Consider the following 26,824-nt stretch of genomic DNA (forward strand, 5'->3'; position numbering starts at 1 on the left):
TTTAGCCATGAAACACTGAGAAAGGAGAAAAATTCAAGAACATCTAGTGGATGAAAACAACTGCAGTATTCACAACTGAAACCTGCAGTTAATCACTAGCATCTGCAAGGCAAATACTATTATCAAAAGAAATGACTTCAGGGGAATAATTTTACCAGTGTGAGTGCAGGATTTAATTTATGCCAAGACAAATCATAGGATCCTAGAATTAGTCATAGGAGTCATTAAGTGTTCACTTATTTGACAGAGGTTGTAAGAAAAGGGAATATCGCTTTAAGATATATCACTGAAGCTGCTATTTTAGTTTCCACTTATTTTAATCTGTACTTCCCTATAATGGCCTGGGGTTTCCCCACATAAAGTGTAAAGTACTGGAAAGCATGTATAGCCCATGGCATGCTCTTCCCAAAGCAAGTTTTGTGAGGGCCTTGGCCAAAACTCTCAAAATAAGAACATGTGCAGCATTACCAACAACCACCCCAGAAATGGGGTGGATAAAAACAAGAGACCAGAACACCAGGAGGTATCCTTAGAACAGAGTCCTTTTGAACCTGAGTTAATCAGTTCATGCTGAGTTTCACTCCCAACTTGCAACCAAATTTGAGATGTGGCATAAAATAGAAGTATGGGGAAAAGATGGGGAAGAAGCATCCCAAATCCCTGCTCCCTTCCTGCTGCAAAGGAAGGGAGCCATCCCCTGTGCCATCCCCTGCTTTTTCATCTCCCCCACTGCCCCCAAATGCTACCATCGTATGTCTTCTGCCTAACCTTTCTTCATGTCTTCTCTTTAGTCTGTCTCTGTCCAGCCTCTGCCCTCTCCATTACACTTGCCTGCAGCTAGACAGTACTAAGGGGTTGGCGTTTTGAAAAGTGGCTATAAAGATGGGCTTTGCTATGAGAGGGACGGGCCTTGTCTTCTAGCTCAGCAAAGGCACGTTGGTAGGTAGTTAAATGTCTGCAAGAAGTCTCCTTCCCACAAGCCTCCCCTAGCAAGGGTTATGAAAGGAGCCCACCGTGCAGCAGCCAAAGAGCCCAGCAGCCGGGTAGGCAGAGATCAGCACTGGACCGGAGCAGCACCTTCAGCTCTCCCAGCCACGAGGCTAGCCCTTCTCACCCACGCGTGAGGGGCTGCCTAAGAGGAGAACCTCTCAGGTCTTTATATGATTATTGCTGGTACTTGGAAGGAATCCACCAGAGGTTCTTTCAGACTACTCAAAAGGGCAGTTCAAAAGCAGTGTCAAGTTTCTACAGGGACAATCCTCATTAGTTAGATACCTAGACAGTACGCTTTCTAAATACCATTTTTTCTACCTTTTCCAGAGTGTCTCAGGTTCCTCTTTTCTCCTAAAACTGGGAGGGGAAATAACAGCAAAAGGTCAGAAGACGAGCTAAAAAATACACCAGCCAGCAAAAGATCCTAAAATATTAAACATCTTTCATGAGAATGCAGTCTGCAAAAAAATCAAACCACAAAGAAATGGCTATTACTTTTCTTATTTTGAAGCTGCTTGTCTGGGGATACTGGACACACAAAATTCTGCCAGTAGCAACAAACACAGAAGTTTCCATGCACAAAGCCAATTAAATTCCTTCCAAACTATAACATAAGTGAGGAGAAAAAAGCCAGAAAACAGGTACCCAGATACAGTAAGTTCCAGGTAAACACAACAAATGCTATAATAAACATTAAGAAACCTGTGATAAAACAGATTATTTTTTTTTTTCCCTGAAGGGTACTTTCTCTCTATCATCTTTAAGCCTCTAGCTCCCCACAATCAAAAAGGGAACAAACAAAAGTATAGGAGCCACAAAACAAAACATTTCATAGGGTCATCGTGTAGGTACCACCTTATCACATTTCTTTCCTAAGTACCTTCCAATTCAGTTAATATTTTGAGATGTTCTCTGTGGAAAAAATAGCCTAAATAGGTCTGGAAGGAAATACTCCTTACCTCTTTCATCACTGGAGATGCCTCATGATTACAAGAGTCCTTCTGACAGCTTCTCAAAGACAAGATGGTTAACAACATGAAGAGCAAGTACAGAATTATCTCAGTCTCTAAATTGCCGAGTATGAAGGAGAGGAAGGATAAATTATCAGAGTAATATCCAGAAAAAAAGCATGTGATTTTCTACCTTCCCTTTTTCTGCTACAGAAACTTACCTGCTTTGTTTTTCTATGGACTTAACAGACCAACACATAAGAAATCAGTTCTAGGCTTTCTCTTTCACTATCTAGAGATAGCATGCTCAATAAAAAACAAAACAAACCAAACACACACACACAACCAACCAACAAACCAAATAACCAAACCCCAAAAAATCCACAAGACCAAAAAACCCCAAACAAACCCCCCAAACTCCAAAACTAAGCAGCACCTCCATACAAACACACAGTAGAAATACGTTTTTAATCTTTATGTTTTTCTGGCCCCGAAGACCCACAAAATTTAAGCAGTTGGCAGTGATTCTTATGGAAGAGAAATAACTTCTGGGTGTGAATCAGTGAGAATACCTGCTCTCAGCAACAAAGCTATTCCAGGTGAGGGTGCCATATTTCTAATAGCTGACAAAGTGAAGTTACTGAAGGCTTGCACATGTGCCTGTATTTTCCTTTCTAAAAATGCTCTTAAACATTCCAGCTAATGTTGCCAGCACATATTCATGTGATGAAGTGGTCATAGACCTCGAGAATGAGGAGTTACATCACTTCATTAATTTCCACTTGTCTGCTGGGAGTGTGCGTATCTAATAGGACAAAATATGCTTGTAGCATAAAGCACTTCTGATATTCTCAGTTACGGCAGGTTGCTAAGACTTTTTAGCAGAAGCGTAAGTCAGGGTGGCATGAAGACACCTAGTTTTATTAAGCAGTGAGTTTCAGGAAAGAAACCAGCCAGCTTCTCCGAGAACACCACTTCTAACTAAGGACACATCCTAATTCAGAAAATGTGGGCAATTCTGAGAAAGGTAGCAAACGTAGAAGAAGTTTTGTTTGAAACACATTTAAAGGCAGTAAACCCCAGTAGACACCTCCAGAAAGTTTTAAAGCTACAAAGCATCGATCAAAGAAAAGGATTCAGGTTCATCAAATGTTTACAAGTCAAGAAGAGCAAATCAGAATGCAATTAATAAGGGCATCGAGACCACTGTTTGAAAAGAAGTCAGACATGACAGACCCTGGTTTGAACACAGTTTCTGTGTTTTTCTAACTGTAAGCATGGTGGGCCAGCCTTGGGTAGAAGTTGCTTTGAATTCTTTGTTACCATCTTAAGTTTAAACAATGAAAAACAGGGGGCAGATGGAAAACTACTTTTGTGAACCCCATTAAAAACTCACCACAGACGTCGTACCTGATGTTTTGAGGCAGCCACTGATGCGTAACTGACCTTGTAGTTAATAGAAATTATATACCCAGCAGGTTTTACATAATTACCAGAGCACCTACTTGTATTTTCAGGAAATTTCTGACCTTTAGAATTTATCGTAGATTACCCTGTTAAGGATCTGTCTTCAGATTAAGAAAAAAAAAATGCATGACTACCAAAGCTATGGAAATAATGTTCTTATAACAGCACCTCATTTTAGTGATAAGAGCAAAATAAAGAACGCTTAATTTGCAGCAGATGTGACCTATACAGCCTCTGCTGATAAAAGCAGGCCCACTAAGGATACATCCACTTTCATCAATTTTTCCATTCCATAGGACAACGTGGAATAATCTTCCTAACAGCATCGCAAAAAAAAATTAAGCATTGCAAAAAGAAATATCTCACCACCTCATTTCTCAGTCACTTCCACATTTATTAAACTGAGCTACCATTTTATACGTTGGTACAACTCTCCTAAGTGAACAAGTCTAAACAGAGCAGGTGATTCTTTGAAAAACTAATAAAAATGCCACTTGATATTTTTCAGTTATTTGAACAGACACATTAACAAGCAGATCCCTGTAAACCCAGCCAAAGTTGCCCTTCTCAGAATCACCAATTCCAAGAACACTAATTAACAAAATCTTTCTAGCAAGGGAAATTCCAGCAGGACTGGGGAGTAAGAAAATCGTAGTAAGCCACATCAGAATTCTTGCTTAGAATAAGCATCGACAGAATTTGCCTTCCTCTGTAAACTAATGCATCCAGACTTTTGCAGCCCCAAAAGAACCCCCCAAAATCCCTCATTTGAGGATTTAGAGCAGAAACTACAATTCTAGTTACGAGTGAGGACAGGGCACAAACAATCAAAAGATAACAATGCACAAGCTATTAGAACACCAAGGTGCTGTATCTAGAATAAACCAGTCAGCCAGAGAAGGACCAAAGTCCCCCATTTCAGCATCCATTTCAGCACTGTCCTTAAATTTCTATGAAACACAAATTCTGTCTCAAGAGGAAGGTTCCATTAACCACAGACTATAAATTCAAAACCAGGCAGACAAGCACAAAGAAAACTAATATATTTTAATTGCATAGGCTTAAGAAATGCAGTTGAACATACAGGTAATTTTGGTGACAGGTACATCAAAACCAAAGGCTATCTCTCTCTCTCTCTATATATATATATATAATCAAGAATACATTTTTTTATTTCTTAACACAAATAATTTTAGAGAATTAACAAGATGTATTACATTGAAAAGCATATCTGGCTGAATGTTTGAAGTAGCAAGGAATATTTTAATTCATGGTTTAATTTTTGTTGCGACAGAAGTGGTTTTTTTTTTTCTTTTACACTTTTCTGTTTTATACAATAGGAAATGCTATATATCAGTTTGACAAAGGATATAATTGCTAAATTTTAGTTAAAAAAAAAAATCACAGCAATAGAAAACACAGAAACCAGATATTTAAATATAAATTATTTGGTTTGAAAACCACTTAGCAAAATATAGGAAAGGAAGAAGTGCATTACAAAATATATGTGTGCTTATTAAAACCTTTGTGATTCAATGCTCAGCTTCGGATGCCTGATGAAAAAAAAAAAGCTCAGTCAAGACGGTCTACATAGTAATTCAAAGGCTAATTGGTTGTGAGCATCTCTGCACTTTCAGTACTGCAGACATCCTCAAAATTGGAAAAGGATAACCTGATCTCTTTCAGGCTAAAGTACCAGCATAAGAAACAAGAAACGAGACAAAGAATGTTATAAGAATAAACATATTATTTTTGTAAGAAGAAAACTCTGAAGAAACGCTACCATTGATACTTATACAGTCAATTCTAAAGTTTTTCACAATCATCATAAAGCATCATAAAACTAAATTTTCTCTTGCATATACTCCTTCATGCATTTTAATTTCTAATTCCCTCTTATTTTAAAATAGGCCACTTTATTCTAATATTAAGTAAATGATGCCTTTTGGTATGGGGAACAGCCTTAATTATTTCCAATGAAAAGGAATGAACAGCACTTATATTAAAAAAGTGGTTAGCATAGCTCAACAGACACTCTGAGAAATTTGCCACGTATTATTCTGAAAGCATCTAAAATTTTCAGTTCCTGAAATCAGCTTAAGACACTGATTATGAAGTAATGCACATCAAAACTAAATCCTCCCTTATTTAGCTCACTCCTTGTTTAGAAAATGTCTCTTCTTCATTTTTGTCCTCTTCTACTCTAAATTCCCCAAGGGTTCCTTAAGATATTAACAAAATCATCATCATCCATGACTCCAATACTTAATCCTTCATAGTAATCTTCGAACTCAGAATAGGACACTTCACTGGGGTTGCTGCAAGACTCTCCTAGTGTTTCTAGAAATGATGATTTAATTTCTTCTTCTGTAGCTTTGCCTGTGAAAGTATATTTTTCCATTAAATACATTTTCAAGAACAGTGAATATATAGAATTTAATATATTTCAGGCAAGAAACTTTCAAATTTTAGCTTGCAAATATTTTTTTCTTGAAATTCTGATTTCAGGATGAAGTCACTGGCTCACTTAATACCAGCTGCAGAAATCATCCTATTTTAATAGCACATGATAGCGTTAAATATGAACAGAAGTATGAAGCCACAGTCAATTTCAATGAACTATGACATCAGGAAGATTTTTTTTCTTCAAATGACTGCAAAAACTGAATAATGCATTCGTAAACTAAAATTTTGGTAATTCAGAAGTTATCTTGTAATAAAGCATATGCTTAATGTAATACAAGTTCAAAGTTCTAAGAAAACCTTAAGATGCAAGTTTGCATTCAAAAAGTGTTCTGCAATTGACATGTGTGTTTTAGTGACTTAATAAAGATTATACTCAAGATTATTTCATAGCATTGAGAAAAAAAATGGAAAAAATATAGCATTATAGCATTGGAAAAGATTGTATGTGTACCATCCCTCTACCACCATGAGTCTTTATGTGTTACCATTAAAATCACTGGCAAGACAAAAAACATCGCTCTTTTACAGTAAAACAGAAAGGGTCAGGACACTAGGGAGACTTTCACAATTACCAGTTTGGTACATGGAGATGTTATTTTAGAAACTGACATACAAATATTTAAATTCCTGTTTTTTCAATGACAGAGTTTAAACATTTTTGAGAATCCTGAAAAAATAATGAAGACACCAACACTTCCTCTGTAAAGGATGACAATCCTCTCCCAGAAATAAATGAATAATTTATTCAGAAGGAACTTCCAAGTGCTGAGTACATTCAGTGTCAGTTGAAAACCTTGCATATTTTGATGGAAAAGAGTAATATGAAAATGAGAGTATCCTCCTAAGTGAAAATTGCTAATATCATATCTGTCACCGATAACTTGCACACCAAAGCTGAGAACTAACTACTTAAATGTAGTCCTACACAGGTAGGGAAAGGAACTACTCTGCATATATGCAGTATTTGCAGCTTGATAAAAAGCAAGTATTAAAACTGTGTACATAAACTCCATTACTATTTATAGTCATGTTCCAGATAGACATATTATAGGTCAGAGGAAAAAAAGTTCTCCTTAACAGTTCAAGTTAAGCCAGTATGAAAACAGTTTGTATTTACAACTAGTTTCTGGATCTGGTATCTCTGCTAACAAGATGACTTCAGTAGTTATAGATTTTAATTTTTTTTGTTCACGTGAATTACCTGCCAATACTAGAGGATGTTTCTTTGCACAGTAACATTTTCTGATATCTACCATAGGCACACTCCCAGTTTTGCTGAAATCTAGTTTCATATAAGCCTATAAAAGGAAAAAAAAGTCATGTAAGCATATAAGGAAAAAGAAAAAAAAAAGCACAAATGGAAAGATGTAAAGATCAAATATACTTAACTACTTAGCACATATTTTTAGATCTTGTGCAATGCATTATGTCAACTTACCTATTTTATGTAAGGCACCAGGTACCAGAAAATTATTCTAGCTTATGTAGTTTCATTATTATTTTATCTCAACAGCTTCCACAGCAAATGTTGTCCCCTTACCAACTCAAAAAAATTTGTCTTCTCTCCAAAACTTCCAGCTCATCCTTAGTATCAGAAGTTAAGCTGCTTCCCTTCTGCCTCCTCCAATTACTAAGATTCCTGCATCATTCTGACAGGCCTCAACACAGCCTCTTCAGCACTGCTAACAGCAGCTTCATTTTCATTTCAGTTTACTCAAACACACATACATGCTTGATACATCAGGCTAGGAGAGTCAGAACCTCCATGATTAAAAGTATGAAAGTATGTGTCATTTTTCTTGATATCCAGTCACTACTCTATTGGCTGGTTTGTAATCAGTGTTTCATACTGCAAACAGCTCCACATTATGTTATAGACATATAACAAATGGCATTTCAAATATACGAAGTCTCAAAAATATAATGAGACTAATATTAGGTCTCAAAGGACGCAAGTATTATTGCCTCTATTTCAGACACTGAGGAAAAAAGATCTGCACACAGATACAGTGATGTGCCAAAATAAGGAAACAGACTTCTGGAAGAGATAGTTTCAGGGTGCCAGATGCTTTATACACTGGACTGAACTGTAAGAATAGCACCCATATGCATAAACTCAAAATAATAAAGGAATTAATTCTAGAGTTCAAAATTAACTAATTCAACAATGGAACAGCATGCAGTCTTCTAATTTATGTTTGTTTTAATAAACTGATCTGAAAGTTTAAAAAGTCAATTACTAGATGCACAATTCAAGAAAAACAACAAAAACAACAAACCCCACCAACCAGAACATGACAAATAACCAACCTCTAAGCTAGACTGAAAAATATCTACACCTAGAATATCTGCAACAAAACTTACTTTTCTTACAAATGCTTTCCGATATTCATTCATTTCTCCAAATACGGCACGAGTAAATTCTCCATAGTCGACCTTATCACTCTTGCTATCATCAAGAATAAGCCATAAAGATTCGAAGTCCTGCAATTTAAAAATATTTTGCCAAAGTTCTTCACTATGTCCTAGAATGAAACAATTCTATAATAGGAAATTACAGTATTCTCAGAAAAAAAACAACTTCCAAATCAATACTGACTCAAAGATTTGTCAAAATAATGCAAATCATCCTTGGTCACTGATGACCATAATTCACATTATTTGCAGTTTTGATAGCTGTGGGCTGTTTTTAAAACATAATACAGAAAACCAAGAAAAAAGATAAGTAAATAGCATCAATAAATTATTTTTAAAAGGCAAAAAAAGAAAAAAAAAATGGATTGCAATCCCACTTGCTTCTTCATGATGTAAAAAGATTGCACATTTTTTAATTTATTACAATTTTATATTATTTTTAAGAATTTCACATAGGACTGAATGCAGAAATGCCAATATACCACAAGGGAAAAAAAAAAAAACTTGTAAAAAATAGCTATTAAACTATAGATTTAAGCAAAGAAAGGAAGTGATACCATAAATTAAAGTAAGATAATACCCATGATTACAGTTTCAGTTAGACTTACCCCTTCAGGTATTTCCAAATGGAATACTTTTAGAGCTTCTTTAAAGTCTGCCTGAGAGAGAAAACCATTTCTGTTCTTGTCTACGTGTCGGAAATACTTTCCTAAGCCTGTTATAACCCGAACTCCTCTTTTACTTAGTGTCTCTCTAAGCATACCTGAGGATTTAGAGAAATAAAGGACACAATGTTTACTGGAAGTTGGCCACATGCTATGGAGTCGATATAAAAGGTAACCACAACTACTTATGATACTGCTGGTGAAAATGACGCACGCATCCAGGATCCCCTATCTTTGATGAGAGAATGTCAGTTCAAAATGAAACTATCAGTTACTTAACATTTGAGTAGAAATCATATAAAGCAGCAGCCAACATCTAACAAAACATTTAAAGAGATCACAGAAGGAAAGGAAGAACGGATATCGCCCTTTATGCGCTCAGATTATGAAACTGCTTACTTCTGCTAGAGTTGATTACATACCATGATTCAACATACAAAGCAATTTAGGAACACTACTTTGGTAATACGAACATTCCATTATGGGACACACAGTTGCTCCTTCATTGTACAAACATGTTAAATACATGTGGAAACAAGAACAAATATAAATAATCCTGCAGAATTGTTCCAAAATTATATAGAGAGAACTATTTCTAAGGTAAAAATTACAGCCTTATCAAAATCTCTAGGTAGCAGGTTTACTTTAGGGATGTTTGAGTTTCCCGGCATACTCTGGTAACAGAAGTAATCTGCTATTATCATATTATATCTTCAGATCACTTGTATCTACAATTATAAAGCCAAATAGGGGGGACAGTGAATGAAGAAATTTTTTCCAGTAAAGTTCAAATTTAGATATATGTTAAAAGATGTCTTGAAGTATATACACATAACCTTCCAAACCACACCAGCAAACCTTAGATGTAGTCAGATAATTGAGAAATAGATTTGTATCTATTACGCAAGGGAAAACATGGAATAACTAGAAGATTAAAAAATATCTCTAATTTATTATTCCAATAATTCTTATAAACGTAAATATCCAAGCAGATTTTAGTGACTAAAGAGTGCCTACTTAAAACAGGTTTAGCTAATGACGGTAAATACTGGAGATTCTATGAGCTGGAAGCTGTTCAGTTCAACAGTTTTTGCTGACCACAGGTTACAAAGATAATACCCAGCACTGCATAAACATCTTTCCATAATTTTAAACACAAAACTATGCCTTTGTCCTAAAGACTGTAAGTAGGAACCTGGTAAAATTTAATTACATATTCCAGAATATACTAGTTGATTGTACTCACGTATTTTAATATGCATAATATTAAAGCCTATCAAAAAACAACTTATCAATGTATAGAAATAATGGCCCAAAGAAGGATCTAGCACAAAATTAACTGAAGAAATGAGATTGTGTCTGTACATTTTGCCAGTAACTTTTTAAATTCAATGCCAGTTTAAGACGGCATCAGCGTTATGCTTCGGCATTTTTTCAGAGATTATGTTGACACAAAGATTAACGTTTTATTGATTGTATTCACAATTATTCTGTACTGTCTCCACGATCTTTAGCCAGACTCTTTATTTAAAGAAAGAGAGAGAGAAAGTATTCTTATGATTGATATATTCTGGTATCAGATTCTAATAATATTCTGATAAATATCTAACTTTTGTTTAATTTCATTTATAATATTACTATTGTTCTTTGCATTCAGCTGTAAAGATAGAGATACAGAAATGAAAATTAAATGGGTTCTGGTAGACACAAACCTTGAATCTTCTTGAAAACTTTGCTGTCATCAACCACTTGCTTGGAATGCTCTTGCTTGAATTCCATAGAAGCAGCTCTAAAATAATACAAATTAATCTTGATTGGTGAAATTACATGTAATATTACTGAATTCAAACCAGCTGTAGTAAAATACATATTTAACTTTATATTTAATTCTTATACTACCCTTATAAGCATAGTATCCAATTGCTTGAGTTTGAGATGGCACAAACAAAAGTCTTTACTGAACAGCTGCAGATATGCAGAAATCCCTTTCTGACAATATTCCATTAGCAGCTCCTCTACTAATTCATTAATCATGGATAATTCTTCCTGTGCATAAAATCTCCAGAAATTTATTTGAAGATAGTCCTAATCTTCAGCTCAGGCCACGGGAAGAGTTTGTTAAAGCAACTACATTTAGTTACCAATAGGAAAATAACGTGGAGTAGCTACAAATCTCTCTTTAGAATAGAAATAGCAAGGGTGTAGACCAAAATCTGGATCAGCATATTTTAGGTATGATCTAGGAATTATGGTTAAATTTTGTGTTTTGTCTGGCAAGTGATCTCCTTCTGAGAAGGGTTTCCCAGAAACCCCCATCAGAAATTATTACGGAAGTTGATAAAAAAATACTGTGGAAGAACCTACTGGAAGAAAAAAAAAAGTCCAATAATCATTTTAATCAGAATAGGAAGGTAAAGGCAAATGCAAAATCACTACTGTCAACTTTGAGCTGCTTGCTCACCAGTGCTTTGTCATGGAGTACTCCTCCTCCTGCTCTGTGAGGCCAAAGACTTACCTCTCTGCTGTCTGTTAAGACTTTTCATCTCCACTTTGGGTACCTCCCATTATGAAGTCCCTAAAAGCTTGTCTATATCAAACCACCTAAACTGGAAAGTCAACCACCACCTACAGAGGACAGCATACTCTCTCTGAAACACGTGAAACACAAAAGATTCATGGCTTGCGACAGCAGGGCATAGCTGCTCCTGAAAACCTGCAATAGACCTTCTGGACTGTACCTGAGCAGGATTCTCTGTGAGTACAGTAATGAGGGTAAGAGGACCCAATTCAAGAGTTTTGCACCAGGAAATACAGAGTTCAACAATACCCCCATTCAGAAGAAAAAGACAGATTTCATAATCTGAAATTTAGTCACTAATGGAAAGAACACAGAGAGAGCATATAAAAAAGAAACAATCTGTTCCACCACAGGTAGCAGAAAATCCAAAATTATAACCCAGTGAGCAGGTCTTCTTTCTGGAGCCTTCAGAGATAACATTGGATCAACTCCAAATTTCACAGGTATAAGATTAGCAACAAATTAAAGAAAAAGCTGTTTACCACAATGATAGGCTTCTGAGATGCAAAATGTCTAACATGAGCTATGTGAAATTAACTATACTGTTTTTTATTGCATGGAAACCTTGTGGAGAGGGAACAATTAGCACTAAGTATCCTACAACTACACATTTCTTTAACAAATTACATTTGAATTTACTGTTTTATGTACTGTTAGCTCACTATGGCGCCCTTGCAAAGCTTTCAGTGTAAAGGGACCTTAAAGTGAGTATTACCGTAACTGAGAACAAGCTTCATGTGTCTAAACACTTGCAGAAAGAAAAATAATAGTCAGTTAAGTTGTTCTAACAAAAGTAGTCTTTAGATAGTGAATGCATTTAATTGAGATTCTGTTATTGCTGTTCCTAGTCAAGAAAGGATTGAAGCACCTGATATATGAGGAGAGGCCAGGAGAGCTGGGAATGTTTAGCGTGAAGAAGAGAAGGCTCGGGGGATCTTATCAGTGTGTATAAATACCTGACAGGAGGGAGTAAAGAAGATTGAGACAGGCTCTGCTCAGTGCAGCCTAGTGACAGGACAAGAGGCAATGGGCACAAACTGAAACACAGGAGGTTCCCTCTGAATATCAGGAAACACTTTTGTACTGTGAGGGTGACTGAACACAGGAATAGGTTGCCCCCAGAGGCTGCAGAGTCTCCATCCTTGGAGATATTAAAAAAACCCAACCGGATGCAGCCCCGAGCAACCTACTGTAGTAAACCCTGCTCTGAGAAGTGGGGTTGGACTAGAGACCCTCTTGAGGTCCCTTTCTTTGATTCCATCATTTTATGAAAATTTGTACCTTCTAACATCTGCTGTCGGCTAACACTCCTCACCAAAATCTGAGTAATCAGACTTTGACTGTATTTCCAACACTGTTAAGTAACTTCCATGTTCAGGCAATAGAGCAGTGCAATAAATTTTATACCAAGATTTTACTTGTGTTAAGAACCAGTATACTCACAATAAAAGCCAGAAGCCCCAGAGAAAGATACTTCATTCCCTAGACAGTTTACTTCTGTATAGATATTGAGATGAGAATATTACCTTCAAAAATAATGCATACTCAAAGGTCAATCATTCACCTAACCATTTGAAAAAGTTCTAAGAAATTCCCATATTTCAGACTATGGAACCACATAATTTACTAAAACCTATTTTGAAAGAATAAGTGCAGAAATCCTGTCCCAGTTCCTAAAGTCCTCAACATGTGGCAATATCTGGAAGAATGAAGGGATAGGAAGAGGAAGGAAAAAGAAAATGAAAAAGAAAAAAACAGAGAGAGAAACCTCCAATTCTTCCCCTGCCTGTGTTCAAACATTTGCGTTATCATGACTGATACAAGCTTTTAACATAAGCTTCACAAAAGATCCAATAATGCTGATCATAAAAAAAAGCATTTTTCCCCAAATGTAGTATTTTAGTTCATCACATAAGAAAAGTTTTAGTATATGATTTGTATATAAAAACATCCGACTTCAAACAAAGCAAATAAGACAGTTTCATAATTTAATTAATTCTTATTTTAAAATTACTCCTTATCATTCTAGAAAGTTACTGAATTACAGAACATCCACTAACATCTATTACTAATTTCTCCTAGCAACAGCCTAAATACAGATATTTTTTTTAGCAGTGTAAGTAATAAGATGCTAGAAGCTCTTATTAAAAAAAGTCTTTTTTACTTAAGGAAGGCAAGGTAATTTGAAAAACAGTTAGCTACACTTACTTTAGAAAATCCATAGCTGCTTCATCAATACTTATCACACGAAGGGTGAGAACTGGGCTCTGCTTGACACTTTCTGGAAGGTTATGATCAACACTTCGGAAAGTTAGGTTAGCTCCCTGTTGGTAAAGCATACAATGAATTACAAATAGGCTGTGTATTTCGTAAAATACGTTCTGCAAGACTTTCAAGAAGTATGATTGTTAAAAGCCTTGGTATGAAATGATGAAAAGGTGTAGCTAAGGTCAGTTAACCTTCTTAACAGAGCCTTTCTAGTACTATAAAAACAGCTGCAGGCTCCAAGTTGACACATTATCCTCTACATAGAGGTTTGTCTAGTAAGAGGGCCTACTGTTGCCTAATCTACAGCTGAGAAACATGAGACTACAGATTGTTGTTCCCTCAGCCAGGCTCTACTTTTCAATTTTTCTTCTCCCTTCATCCTTATGGGATCCAAAACTCACCGGACCACAGAAGAGAGTCACAGAAGGTGCCACATTGATTCCATGAGAGCAAAGTTCTCTCAGACTAGAAGAAACCCTCCACAGTTATTTTCAATAACCTAAAATCATACTTGAGATAAACAAACAACTAAAAAGTAGCCTTCCCAAAGTTCAAATCATTCCTGCAATGTTTAATTATAAAGGTATTTTTTTAAATTGCTAGATTTCACTAATAAATATTGAATAAAAACACGTTATTAGTAGCATAGAGTTCTATTACCCACTACAATCTCTTCCCCTTCCCTCCAAGTTGGGGAGAGAGGACACACCTCACATATTCTTCAAAATTAAAAATGCTTTTTGGTTTGGGAGAAGAGGAAAGGGGAGAGAAAGAAAAGCAGCAAACTAAAAGCAAAGAATGCTGAGAAGAATCAAAAAAAGCAGTAGCTCTAACTGTAACATCCATGCAGGCTTTCGTTATAAAGCCTCCAAAACTCATAAACTAGGAAGGAGACAGAGACACTGTTATTGTGCAAGTGTCTCAACCATTTGGACTTTGAGAGAGATCTGTATATCTTAATGTCAGCCCAGAAACCCAGTTTGCAGACATGGAGATTCACAGATACGACATCATTCCAAAGAGCTACCGAATTCGGCAGCAGTACATTTTCTGGATGTCTTTAAGACACATGTTTATTCAGAACGCATTTCCATCTGCATGTTGCAAAGATACACATGACAAAAAAAAAAAAATTATCTAACAAATAGCTTCAACCTCCACACCATAAAGTAATCTATTTCATCTTGGAAACTCTTATATCGTAGACACTTATGAACAGTTAGGATTAGGCAGGTGATTAGACAAAACACTCTAAAAACTAATGTTGTCTTCTTTTACTTTCAATACTTCATTCAAACAGTTTTTGCTCTAAGCTTAAGATTTGCAGGAGGATGTGAAGAACTCAGTGAAAACACTCTGTACTTGAAAAATTACTCAAGTATTTATAAACCAGGAACACTGAACCCAGTACAGAAGTACAGAAGATGCAATATGATTAGTAGTCAGTCATCAGATTAGCTGGTAGACGAAGTTTACCATTGTTTCAAAAGCTCTCTAAAGAGCTGGTAGTAAACATTTTCAAAGTTTAGGTTAAAACCAATTAACCTGCAATTGCCTCATGTTTAAAAAAATATTTAATCATTGCCTCGTGTCAAAAATGCCAGCAGACCTTGCGAAGATTATTCATTTTTAACAAGTACTTTGGTCTCCCTCATCTTCAGCACTCTCCTTCCCGAGTAGTTCATTTTGCCTACAAAAAGGCCTACACTGTCTGCAGTCTTGTGCCCTCTAGCGGGAAAATTACAAACTACAACTTAATCTGAAACCAAAAATGGAACCTGTAAAACATGGGACAGAAAAATAATCCAGACTCCTGAAAATCTTTAATTTGAAAACGTTACTGAAAGGAAAGACTTTTTGTCTTCCCTGAAAGCTAGATCACAATTTTCAATTGGAATATCTAAATATTACTTCCAAATCACAAACAAAAAATAATTACATTTAACAGAAGAATACTTACAATATAGAAGTCACCAAGATCATAAGCTTTTCCCTTCTTTTGTCCACGTTGATGTTGATAAACTCCCTTCTGAATGAACGGCAAGGCGTTTGTTCTGTGAAACAATTCAAAACTGATGTTAAAACAATTTATTTAAGTTTCTTAGATACAGTGGAAGATGTTTTCTAAAACCTTTTAAAAAGTAATTTATCCTACCTATTTTTTCCAAACTGTCGGAATTCGTACACAGTAAGGGATCTGTCACATGTAAAAAAAAATCCAATCAACTCTCTACAAGCATCACGACCATTTCTAGAAGGAAAATTGAAAAACACCTTTATGTTTTTGCATCTATATAAATCCAATTCAACCCAAACTTAAATAATATTTATATTTTGGAATATGCATTTTATTTCCAATGTTGCATATTGTACAATCTTTTTCTTTGAAAGAGGTATCTGACTATTTTCTCCAAATCACTATGGAATTCATATTCTGTATTTGGATATATTTTAATGCAATATTCCATTCTCCATAATGTTAAAAACACCTTTTAAAGCTTCATATTTTAGTATACCAATGTAATTTTCACTCATTAACTAAAGGATTACTTACACCAAGACTACTGCATTCATTATGCTACATGAAGCTATCGTATATGAAGCCATTGTATATGAAGCCATGTGGCTGAATCCTCAGCTATGTCTAACAAGCGTACAGCTCACTGCTTCAGAAAAGCACCACTTCCAGAGTATGTTTACGTCAGCGCTACTCAATTCAGAAGAGTTCCAAAGATGCCCTAAACCTGCAAGTTTAATACATAAGGAGCTACAAACAAGACACAAAGCCATCCTTTCCATCCACAGTGGTTGCCACATACTAAGACAAGGCTAAAATAAATTTTATTCAACTGAGGTGCAAGGGCTAAGAGCACTATTTCACACAGCCCCCATGCTAACTGTCCTGCACAGAGCTACAGGTATGACGGTAATGTAAGGTTACTTATGCATCTTAACACTGTACAATGGGACTGTAAAGCCACTATCCTTCAGCCATGTCAACATTTGTGTTATACATGTATGCATATATATATACCCACACAACACATGCTTTTTTCTAAACATAGGGAACATAAAAGTTCAGTGCAATTAATTATTTCAGGAGGGTAAAGATCATCATTCATAAATTCATAGAATTGAAAAGCTTCACAAAATTTGTTATTACCTTGATATAATCCTACTATCAAAGCGTAGCTTGTTAGAGAGCATGTTTTCAGTTAATCCTGATTTGGTCCTTATTCTGTGAAAATAATGCAGCATGCTAATGATACCTATATGCTCACAGAGAAATGTTACATAAAAATCAACTGTTTCAAAACAGAAAAAAATGTGAAATACAGTATCCTTGGCAACTGGCTGAGGAGATGATCCCTTGTAGTTGAATTAGAAAGCAACTCAGAGTTGTAATGTGGAAGGTGTTCTGTAATTATATAATATGAGAGTACCTTCACAGAAGGCACAGATATAAATGGGATATTTTCTTTACATACACTTATAACAAGAATTAAACCTCTACCACTTACCACACATCCACCAATCAATGTGTTTTCTTGCAAAAATACCCAGGCTGGGGCTTCTTTACCCACCTAGATATTTTATATTGGCCATATTACTAGTTCCAGAAATGGAGATTTGTCCATGTGATGGGTGTAAGAGATTGAGACTGGTTTTGTTGCCTTTTTTGTTTAAGAATACAAAGATTACCTTTTTTGAAAGACTTTAGAGCAGGATGTTAAAATGTGCAAAGCAGATATGTTTGTCTGCATATTGAGCAAGATTAACAGAACGAAATTCAGACCTGCAGATTCATTTAATTTTATGGATCACAATGTTTTCTAAGTTTTTCTGAAGCCCTTGGAGTTACTATTTCAATGCTTGCAGGCCAGGAATGACACTTAAATGCCAATATGGTTAATTATCGCAGCACAAATCAAAACACGAAAGAAAAGTATGATTATATTGTGAAGATCTACATTAGCATTTACAGATGCATATTTATGCAATTTTATGCACCACAGGATAGGATCTCTAAAAGGATATGACAAGATTGCAAGCATTCAACAGCTCAGAAAAGGCTCACAAAACCTTGTGATGAATGATATCAATATAAGCTTAAGAATGTTCTCCCACATTTTATAAATTCTATGAATCAATCATTATACACAGATAATCCACATAAAAAGATCCCACTAGGCAATTATAAGCATGGGGAGGCTACAAAAAAGGCCTCACATGAAGCTGGTGGATCCAAGCCAGAAATAAAACATCTGGAAAGGCAAACAGACTTTGCAGAGCCCAAAACAATAAAAAATACAGCAGAAAATGTATTTCTAAAAAAAATGACTGCTAGAGAAAACTTACTTTGTTTCATGCAGAGTTCTTTTTCTAAAACGCATTGGTGCTGTCCCAAGTCCCAGAAGTCCATGAGCTTCCTTGTAAACATCAGCACGTGTGGATTGCTCTGGGTCACTTATAACAGCTCTGACCAAAAACAGCAGGGAGAAGCCCTCTGACTATTAGTAAGTTTGAATTTCAGATCTTACATAGTCTTACTCAGGAAAGAAAACACCCCAGAATAACACAGCAATAAAATCTTGGAGTTATCCATTAAGCTTGCATAACCCTGCGGGCTTATTTTTTTATTTGGTTTTAAAAATTCTGAAGTCGATTACTCAAAATCAAATATATGCAATAACATTCTGGCAGTGCACTACTATGTAGTAACTTTACACATATATATGTATTATTTAAAGTATATTTTATATATGTATATAAATCTTAGGATTACAAAGGAGGTTTTTTTCCTCATTTCCACTATTTCTGTAAGTATTCCATCAGTGATATTCTTTATCCATGGCTCCCTCCAAAATCAGTGACAGCAGTTACTAGTACTGGCCAGTGACATCATCCAACAAAAACACTGGCACTTGCTCTCCCAAAGCACTGACGACACAGCCCATAGGATCTCAAAGTCCCATCAAGCAGACAAGAAACAGATGTACTGGTTTCTGAACATTTTGACATTCTCTGTATCAGTTTAACAAGTAAAGAGATGAAGAGACCCTTTAAAAATACATTAGATCCCTGTTACGTTATTGAAATGGTTCATAATCAGAAGAAAAAAATAATTTTGCACAGCTAATATAGTTTTATAAACTTGCTCTCTGATCTATGCAGACCCATCTTTGCACACATCAGTTACACTAATTTAACTGCAAGATTGGCTCTACTAAAAGAAAAAAAAAAAATGAAAACACCTTTGTGTTTCCTTTAATAGATTTTTTTCATACAAGAGTTTTGAATTAATCTTCCCCGATTAACATCCTGCTCTCTGATACCAATTTGTTTGTCAGTACTGGCACAGTTATATTTGGAACATATACAGAGAGATTTTTTAAATTAAAAGTTCATCCTGATGCAGCTGCAGCACTACTGAATATTGTTTTGACATTGTCAACAGAAGGGTTCAGAGTAGGAGAAGGAATACATGGAAAAAATAAGGCAAAGCAGCTGTAGGAGGTTAAGTACAGAATGAACATCCGTGATCTAAGATGCACAAATCTGTATGTTTAATCCAACACCAGTAGGACTGGAACACTTGAACACAACCAGCGCATTTTTAAGATAATCTCTGTAATCATCTGCTATACCTACATCTTTGTAGAGATATGACATGGGACAAGCATTTCTTTGAAAATTGGGGTTTCTGCACTGAACACTTCCATATTTTTAATCCTGCTACAATGACACCTGGAATTTAACATTGTGTTTCAGTACAATCTTGTTTCTTTCATGTAACTTTCTTGATATCTCAGCTTTTAAATAGTGTAAAAGCATTAATAGACTTTAAACAGTATAGGTCATTTAAACTGCAGTTGGAACAGAAACCAAGAAAAAATAAAATGGTGAAGTGCAACAACATTTCAACTGCAAAGTCTTAAGATCTGATGGGCTATAATATCAGTAGAGATGACTACAGAGATTGTAAACTAAGCACAGAATGCAACATACTGTAGAGCTACCCACAGATAATTTTCAGCAAGTGTAAAGTAACATGAAACTATATTAAACTAGCTTGCAGCATCCTATATTGCCATAACCAGACAACTTGGATAAAGCCCTGAATTATTAAAGCATGCTTGAAAATGAGAACAAGTTTATGGGAATAACAATAGGGAAAGATGTTTTTACTATACTCATCTTTACCTGTAAGTTACTTTTTTTTCCCCTTAACATATAAAGGGATCTTCCTATATAGAAGCAATGCTTTCTCAGAGATAAAGGGATAGTAATGAAGTTAGAAGAGCCTTCCTGTACAACCTTGATCAACTTGATTCATCATTGTACCTTTTTTTCCTACCTGCCCAACACTGGTATAATACCCCTTTACTCCAGAGTGATGTTGTGTCAGTAAAGGGATATTAATAAAACTAAGATTCTTAGAAAAAACAATAAATACTGAAGAAGTATAATTTGTGACAGCAGGCATCCATATATTTTGCTGAGGTGCAAGAGGGTTATTTCTGAGAATAAATGCTATTTTAAAGCTCTTAAATTAGGTTCAAGTATAAAATTAAAAATTATTCTCAGAAAAAAAATGATCTTACACCTAGCACTTTAAACTGATCTTTTAATTTAAATTAAAAAGACACTTCATTTAAAGAATTTTTGCAAATAATAACACTACATAAGACTGTGTAAGACTTGGAACGAGATGATCAAAACACCTCCTAGGTGAGAAAAGCCACACACTCACAGATCTAAATTCTCCTGTAGGGAAAACTGAAATTTTACATTATAAATTCACTTACCTGGATAATTGATCCACCATTACTTGTTCTACTACAGCCTGTTTTCTCCTCTCTGCAGCAACATCCTCCTGCAATGAAAAACTGACTAAGAGAAAATAAAATATGTAACACCAGACACTTCAAATAATAAATTACCCTTTAAGATAGCATTCAGAGGTCACAATCTTACCACTGTCACAATTAATCTTTTTTTTTCCCATCTTTTTGAAGAGTTCTATTTGCATAACAAATAGACAAATAATATTCGCTGTTACACACTCAAATTGTCTATGCATATTAGCTGTCAATACATATGAGAATTCTAGTATTTCTGTTGACAGCATCCTTATCTCTGTATTGGTTCCAATAAATTCTGTAAGTACAATAGAGCCTGAGGAATCTCACACTATTCCAGGTTTCATGGTTCACACAGATTCCAACTCAGAGAATGAAACTTTACCTCCAGCAATATTTAGTCAAAACAGTTCTTTTAAGACTTAGTCTTAATGCACAATTTTTATTTACTGCATGCCACAATAATTTTCTGCTGAGACAGGCTAATCTGAAAAACCTTTCTGGAAAGATCATCCTAAGGGGAAAAGGGATTTAACATGGTCTTATTATTATTTTTTATTAGAGTAACACTGAAGCATAACCTTGTGCCATTCACTGTAAGGTGCTCAGGCATTGATCATCATTTGTTTCATAGAAAGAGAAACCAAAGCACAAGAGGATGCCCCAGGACAGCATGGAGGCCACTGGCAACAACCAGGCCCCAGCATCTCTTTTCGTTTTATCTTTCAGATTTCTGAACTTTTTCACTGCACTTAAATTTGCCTTTTTTCCAAAAAAAAAAATTTTTATATATGGGAAAACAGATATTATTGTTACTGAGGGGGTTTATGCAAGCTTTTTGACAACTCTGTAGGTATTCTGAAACTGAAGAATTAAGGTATTTTTCTGATTGGTTATTTTTTCCACACAATTCTTGTGTGCAAACCAAATTCTAGATAGATCAAGACTTCCCATGGCTGAGGAATAACCAAAAGTTGGTGCCCAGACACCAGGTAACTGTAAGGGATAATCCCTGATTTCACAAAGATGTTATGGGTATAATTCACAACCTTCAAGGAAATACTGATTGGCACTAGCCAAAAAAAAACCAAAAACCAAAAAACTCCACAACAAAACCCAAACAAAAAAGACAACCAACCAAAAAACCCAAATAAAAAATGTAATATCAGACCAGCTGGTGTTTATTCCAAACTGATTTTAAGCCTTAAAAGATTTCTGAATTATAGGAGATAGGGGGCTTTTTACTTTGCTTTCACATTTCATCTTTGCACCTATCAGAACTACAGGTGCTTTATTCTGAGTTACTGAATCTTTACCCATTAACTGTCACAATAGACATATTAAAAAGCATTGTGTAAAGGAGGACACAGCGATACTACGGAGCAGTGTTTGTTAAAACACAACATATTCCATGGACCCTGGTTTATAGAGCCAAACCAGCTAGCATGCTGAAAAGAACCTGATTTAAAAAAAAAGAAGCCTTATACCTTGAATTTCAATTGAATACTAGATCACTAAATGTACTCTTCCATGGAATATCTTCCATTCAGCTCTTAGACAAAAGCTCTACTATGAATTTACAAAATTGCTGAGGCAAACATTGAACTTGCAGCAGCTCTCACTGTTTAAAAAGTAGTAACTCTTGTTCACAAAATATGATTATTCAGAGAAAACCAACCTTCTTCCAAAAAAACCTGATTTGATTTTATATAGCATCTATTGGCAATCACACATGTACTGTAATCTGTCTCGAATAAGGAAACTTTCATCCCAAACTACAGAAAAATTAAGAGAAATTCTACTTTAACATTAGAGCTTTTAGTAATGATTACAGTAAAAGGAAATTTTAACATTGCGTATTCTTAAGCAAATTTTTAAAACACTTGAAAATCAAATGCCTACAATTGAGGCAATGTATACCCAATGGAATTAATATGTACACAGTTACTACTTCCAATTTTTTCCATTATTCCTACCACTATCAGAAGCTTGAACCTGAGAGAAGCTAAGAGATACTCCTAGGATACTGCCAGCCTGTGCAACCATGAGTGTTAATCAATAACAAAAGTGCTTCTAAAAGGTCCCCGTGACACCCTGCTCAGATGCCTGCTAGCTTCCTTTTAAAGCATACCAGCTGCAGCATACCTACTGTTTTGTGGTCCTGCACTGCTCCTTTTCTCAGTGTTTTCAGCTTATTTGATTTAGTAGTTACTCTAATGATACTTTAAAAGTTTTTTTCCATTATCTCCACCCTATAGTATAGATTTTTAAATTTATTCTAAAAATAACAAACAGGAAGTTCTTTATAAAAGTACTTTCTGAAAATATTTTATCATTATGAAAATGAATAGTGACCTCGGTAGTGCAATATCCACATTCACTTTGATGAGACTAGAAATCAAATAAATGTTTGCAATGATGGAAAATTCAGTGCATAGTGATGAGCAAACAAAATAAATTAAAATTATTACTTACTTTTACAGTCTCATAAAATTTCTCATGGCTTAGTATTCCATGAGAAAGTTAGAATGCTAACTCTGTTCAACAATACCTTCAAAAACCAGTTTTGAAAGCCACCACTCTGCATATGGAAATATTGAATCATGCAATATCAAATCTCAAGGTTCTTCATCACTGTAAATAATTCTAAATTCAAGGCTTTGCCTTAGATGGGCAAGACTCCTATTGTTCAGTCCTAAAAAGAGTAAAAATCATGTATATGTAAGAAGTTAAAGAAACATATTAGGTACGTCCATATAAGAAAAGTTTTAATTCCCCTCTACACATGCTAGTGAGGCCATATTTGTTTTGAGTTTTCGGGGCTGCCTCCTTCCCAACATCAATAGGGATGAGAGGAATCTAGAAAGGATCTAACAGAGGATCAGAGCCAAAGCAACTGAAAGGAGAGGCTAAGAGAGCTTGTGTTTGTTTAGTTTGCAGAAGCAGCAGCTATGGAGGCATTCTGAAAACATCCTACAACCAAAGGGAAGTTACAAAGAAGACAGAACCAAAATTTTTTTTACAGTGGCCAACAGTATAACAGGAGGACAAGGTTACAAACTGAGCCTTGCAAGGCTTGGTATGGATAATAGGAAGAACTTCTTCACAAGGAGAGTAGTGTATCACAGGAAGATGTTGCCTAGAGATCACAGGAAGATGTTGCTGTAGAAGCTCCATCCTTGGAGCTTGAAGACTCAGCCAAAGCCGTGGCTGACCCGATCTAATACCTGCAGCAATGTCCACACAGCTTACAAAGCCAGTTCTCATCACATGCTCCATTTCAGGAGTTAATGAGGGAAAACAGTCTGTTTACTCTAGAAACAAGTCAGAGTAAGAGCTGATGGAATCATGGAATCCATGGATCGTGGAATACAGGCTCAGGTACAAGCTACAGACCAGAGGAAATGTAACACTCTACTCAGGTTCACACAAGTCACTCAATCTTAGTTGTATGTATATATTTGTATTTATTATTCATAATTTGCATTCTCATTTATATACATTACTGCATAAAATACAAGCATTGCAGATAATATTAAAAAAATGCTCACTGGATTGCTCAGTTCAGCTCTCCTTGAAACAAATGTTTAAACTCAATGGGTGCAATTACATACTAGGACCGAATCAAAGGCCTAACTTCTGTTGAACATCTGGGAAGTCATTGTATGACTCTAGACAGTTAACAGTATAATTATCAGCCAAAATACTTACAGCTTCTGATTTCCTTATACTGTGCCGCATATTATAGGGCTTGCTTGTGTAGCATTGCTGCAGGAAAGCTTTCTCATCAAGAGCTGTAAGATCATTATGTCCATCTTCAAGCTGTGTACCCTATACAAAAATACATTCTTTTAATAAATCAAATTTAATTAATTGTAAGAAAAACAAACAAAAAAAACCCCACACATTTTCCTCAACAATTTATTTAGAAGTATTTCTTTCTTTCTTCTTTTTTTGAAGTGTCTACTTCTTCCACTTCATGCTAATTAGAATAAGTAAATAATTTTTTTAAGCCTAGCTTTCTACAGAAACTGAACTTACAAATCTTGCTCTCTAGTCTTTCCTTATAGCTTTTGAATACTCACCAGCTTTCAACCATATTGAAATTTAAAAAAAAAAAAAATGTCAAAAATACTGTGTTCCTACAAGCTTTGTGAAATATCAGCAGCAAGTCAGAGAAGGCAGACTGTTAGTACCTCTCTGAAGAAGACGAGCTCATCCTTTCTCTGTTCTGCTCAAGAACAGCCAAGAGAAAGCAGCAGATTTGCCATTATGCATATAGCTCAAAGTTCACCATTGCAAAGATGCTGCTTTCTGACCAGCAAAGAAGTTACAGTCTAGAGAGGGAAAAGCCAAAGCATACTGCTGAACTGGGTCTAACAGACTTGTAAATCAGTCTGAAGGTATTATGGAAATATCTCCTACATGGAGGATAGGAAGAAAACTGACAAAGGATACTGTGTTAACAGAAGTCAGGAAGGAAGGAACATGGAGAAAGAAATCAAAAGAGTAGGTTTTGTTAGCTATGCTCCTCTAGGAGCAGCTTCTTTTCAGAGAATAAAAGTTATTACGAGTTCCACTAATCAGATAAAATAATAAGTTTCTTGAAATCTAAAGAGGTTTTGATTTATTAATCAGGTAGTGATAATATCTAAAACAGAAAAATGTTCTGCTAGACATTATATTAAAATCTGTCACAAGAACTGACGCACATGGCTTCTAGTGCTTAGCAAGTGTCTTTCTGGAACCCAAAATCACCAAAATAAGCCAGTCCTGTTTTTTCTTTCCCAGTATACACCTGCCAACTATTTCTTCAGTTTCAGATTAACTTGGCTGCTCCTGTTAACACCCTTTTGATGTGCTTGCAGTACAGCATATAAAGGAGTTACTCCTTCGAAAACAGATTACATGATAGTGTCAGACTGGTACATAAGAGTGGAATCATTAAAAAAAAAAGAAAACAAAAGTAATACTACATCAAATCCCCAGAACTGACAATCTTAACTGCCAGCAAACATAAAACTAAACTTAAAAAAATAACAGATTTTTTTTTTTCACTCAACTCTTTTACTCACAGAATATTTCCTTATAAGTACTTGCAGGTTCTCCAAGTTTTATCTGAACACTAGAAGCGTGAGCACAAGAGGAGACAGCCCCTTTAAAACTATCAACAATATGTGTAAAACAGTAACAACAATACGTGAAACATAATCTTTGTCTTATATAAGACCTTCCCTTTTCATTTTACTGAACATTAAGCAAGTAAAATCAGTAAACTCATTGTTATTCATCACAAACCTTTTCTTTGAAAAGCAATGAGCACAATACGTTCCCTCAACATCTGCATACTTAACTTTTCATTTTCTGATGATCTAATGACCATCGTTCATTAATGGTCATCTTTCATTAATGACCATTCCTAAATGGTCATCTACCCTCAGCACAGTCTAGCATTCGACCAGTCCTCACAGCTGTTGCTTACTTGTGTTTCCTGTTTCCTTACACCTACAATGACGTATCTTGCTCTGTGCAACCACCCTTCTCCACTATCTCTTCCAGAACAAGAGGAAAGTTGGTTTTTTCCACACCTTTTTTTTCCAGTTTCTCTCTGCTGATCTTCACTTGTTTGCATCTTAGTTTTAATTTAAAAACACAAAAGAAACCTGGCAGAATTAATACAGCTTGCAGTCCAACTCTGCAGTCCAACTGTACTGGATCTTATACAACGTCAAAGCAAAAAGTACAGATGACATCTTTCATTATTTTAAGCCAATATTCCCTTCCATTTTCAGTGTTAATAGTTCTCTAAGGTACAGATTACACCTCTCACTTCTCCTTTTTTAAGTCCTATATACAGTCATAATTGAATTAAATAATAATTAATGTACTTCTATATTTAAAAAATAAAAAAGCTTGAATACAGTTCTATATTTGGAAATAACATTTTACCAAGATCTTCCCGCTGGCTTTCCTCTTCTTAGACTGCAAACTCTTCCCTATCAATCATGCTAATCTTCATGCTCAGGCTAGAGGTGTGCTATGAGGGCAAATGTTACATTTCTCACCAGAGAATACAAGCATACTTACATTCTCAGAGCACCTCAGTTTCTTGGTCTGGAACAACTAAAACAAGCTTCCTGTATTTTATTTCCTGCTCAA

The 26,824-nt window shown here is 35.4% G+C and overlaps 1 protein-coding gene across 6 annotated transcripts in view; it reads right to left on the reverse strand.

Annotated features, from left to right (window-relative positions):
* Nucleotides 1-4,471: 4,471 nt before the first annotated feature.
* The window catches only part of CAPS2 (calcyphosine 2), a 31,578-nt gene continuing 9,225 nt past the window's right edge, over nucleotides 4,472-26,824 (reverse strand). For 2 of the 6 annotated variants that reach the window (XM_072863755.1, XM_072863726.1), the window contains 12 exons: nucleotides 24,377-24,496; nucleotides 20,612-20,679; nucleotides 18,162-18,281; nucleotides 16,966-17,040; nucleotides 15,958-16,053; nucleotides 15,763-15,856; nucleotides 13,743-13,858; nucleotides 10,669-10,745; nucleotides 8,900-9,054; nucleotides 8,241-8,360; nucleotides 7,078-7,174; nucleotides 4,472-5,789 (listed from right to left, as the gene is read on the reverse strand). In XM_072863755.1, the coding sequence (XP_072719856.1) occupies nucleotides 5,614-5,789; nucleotides 7,078-7,174; nucleotides 8,241-8,360; nucleotides 8,900-9,054; nucleotides 10,669-10,745; nucleotides 13,743-13,858; nucleotides 15,763-15,856; nucleotides 15,958-16,053; nucleotides 16,966-17,040; nucleotides 18,162-18,281; nucleotides 20,612-20,679; nucleotides 24,377-24,496 (1,314 nt within the window). In that variant the 3' untranslated portion in view covers nucleotides 4,472-5,613. Of the gene's footprint in view, nucleotides 5,790-7,077; nucleotides 7,175-8,240; nucleotides 8,361-8,899; nucleotides 9,055-10,668; nucleotides 10,746-13,742; nucleotides 13,859-15,762; nucleotides 15,875-15,957; nucleotides 16,054-16,965; nucleotides 17,041-18,161; nucleotides 18,282-20,611; nucleotides 20,680-24,376; nucleotides 24,497-26,824 lie in introns of all 6 variants that reach the window. The other 4 variants (XM_072863735.1, XM_072863717.1, XM_072863765.1 and 1 more) reach the window with 3 other exon arrangements.

The sequence above is a fragment of the Ciconia boyciana genome, chromosome 1 (assembly GCF_034638445.1).
Source record: "Ciconia boyciana chromosome 1, ASM3463844v1, whole genome shotgun sequence".
NCBI classification, from domain to species: Eukaryota; Metazoa; Chordata; class Aves; order Ciconiiformes; family Ciconiidae; genus Ciconia; species Ciconia boyciana.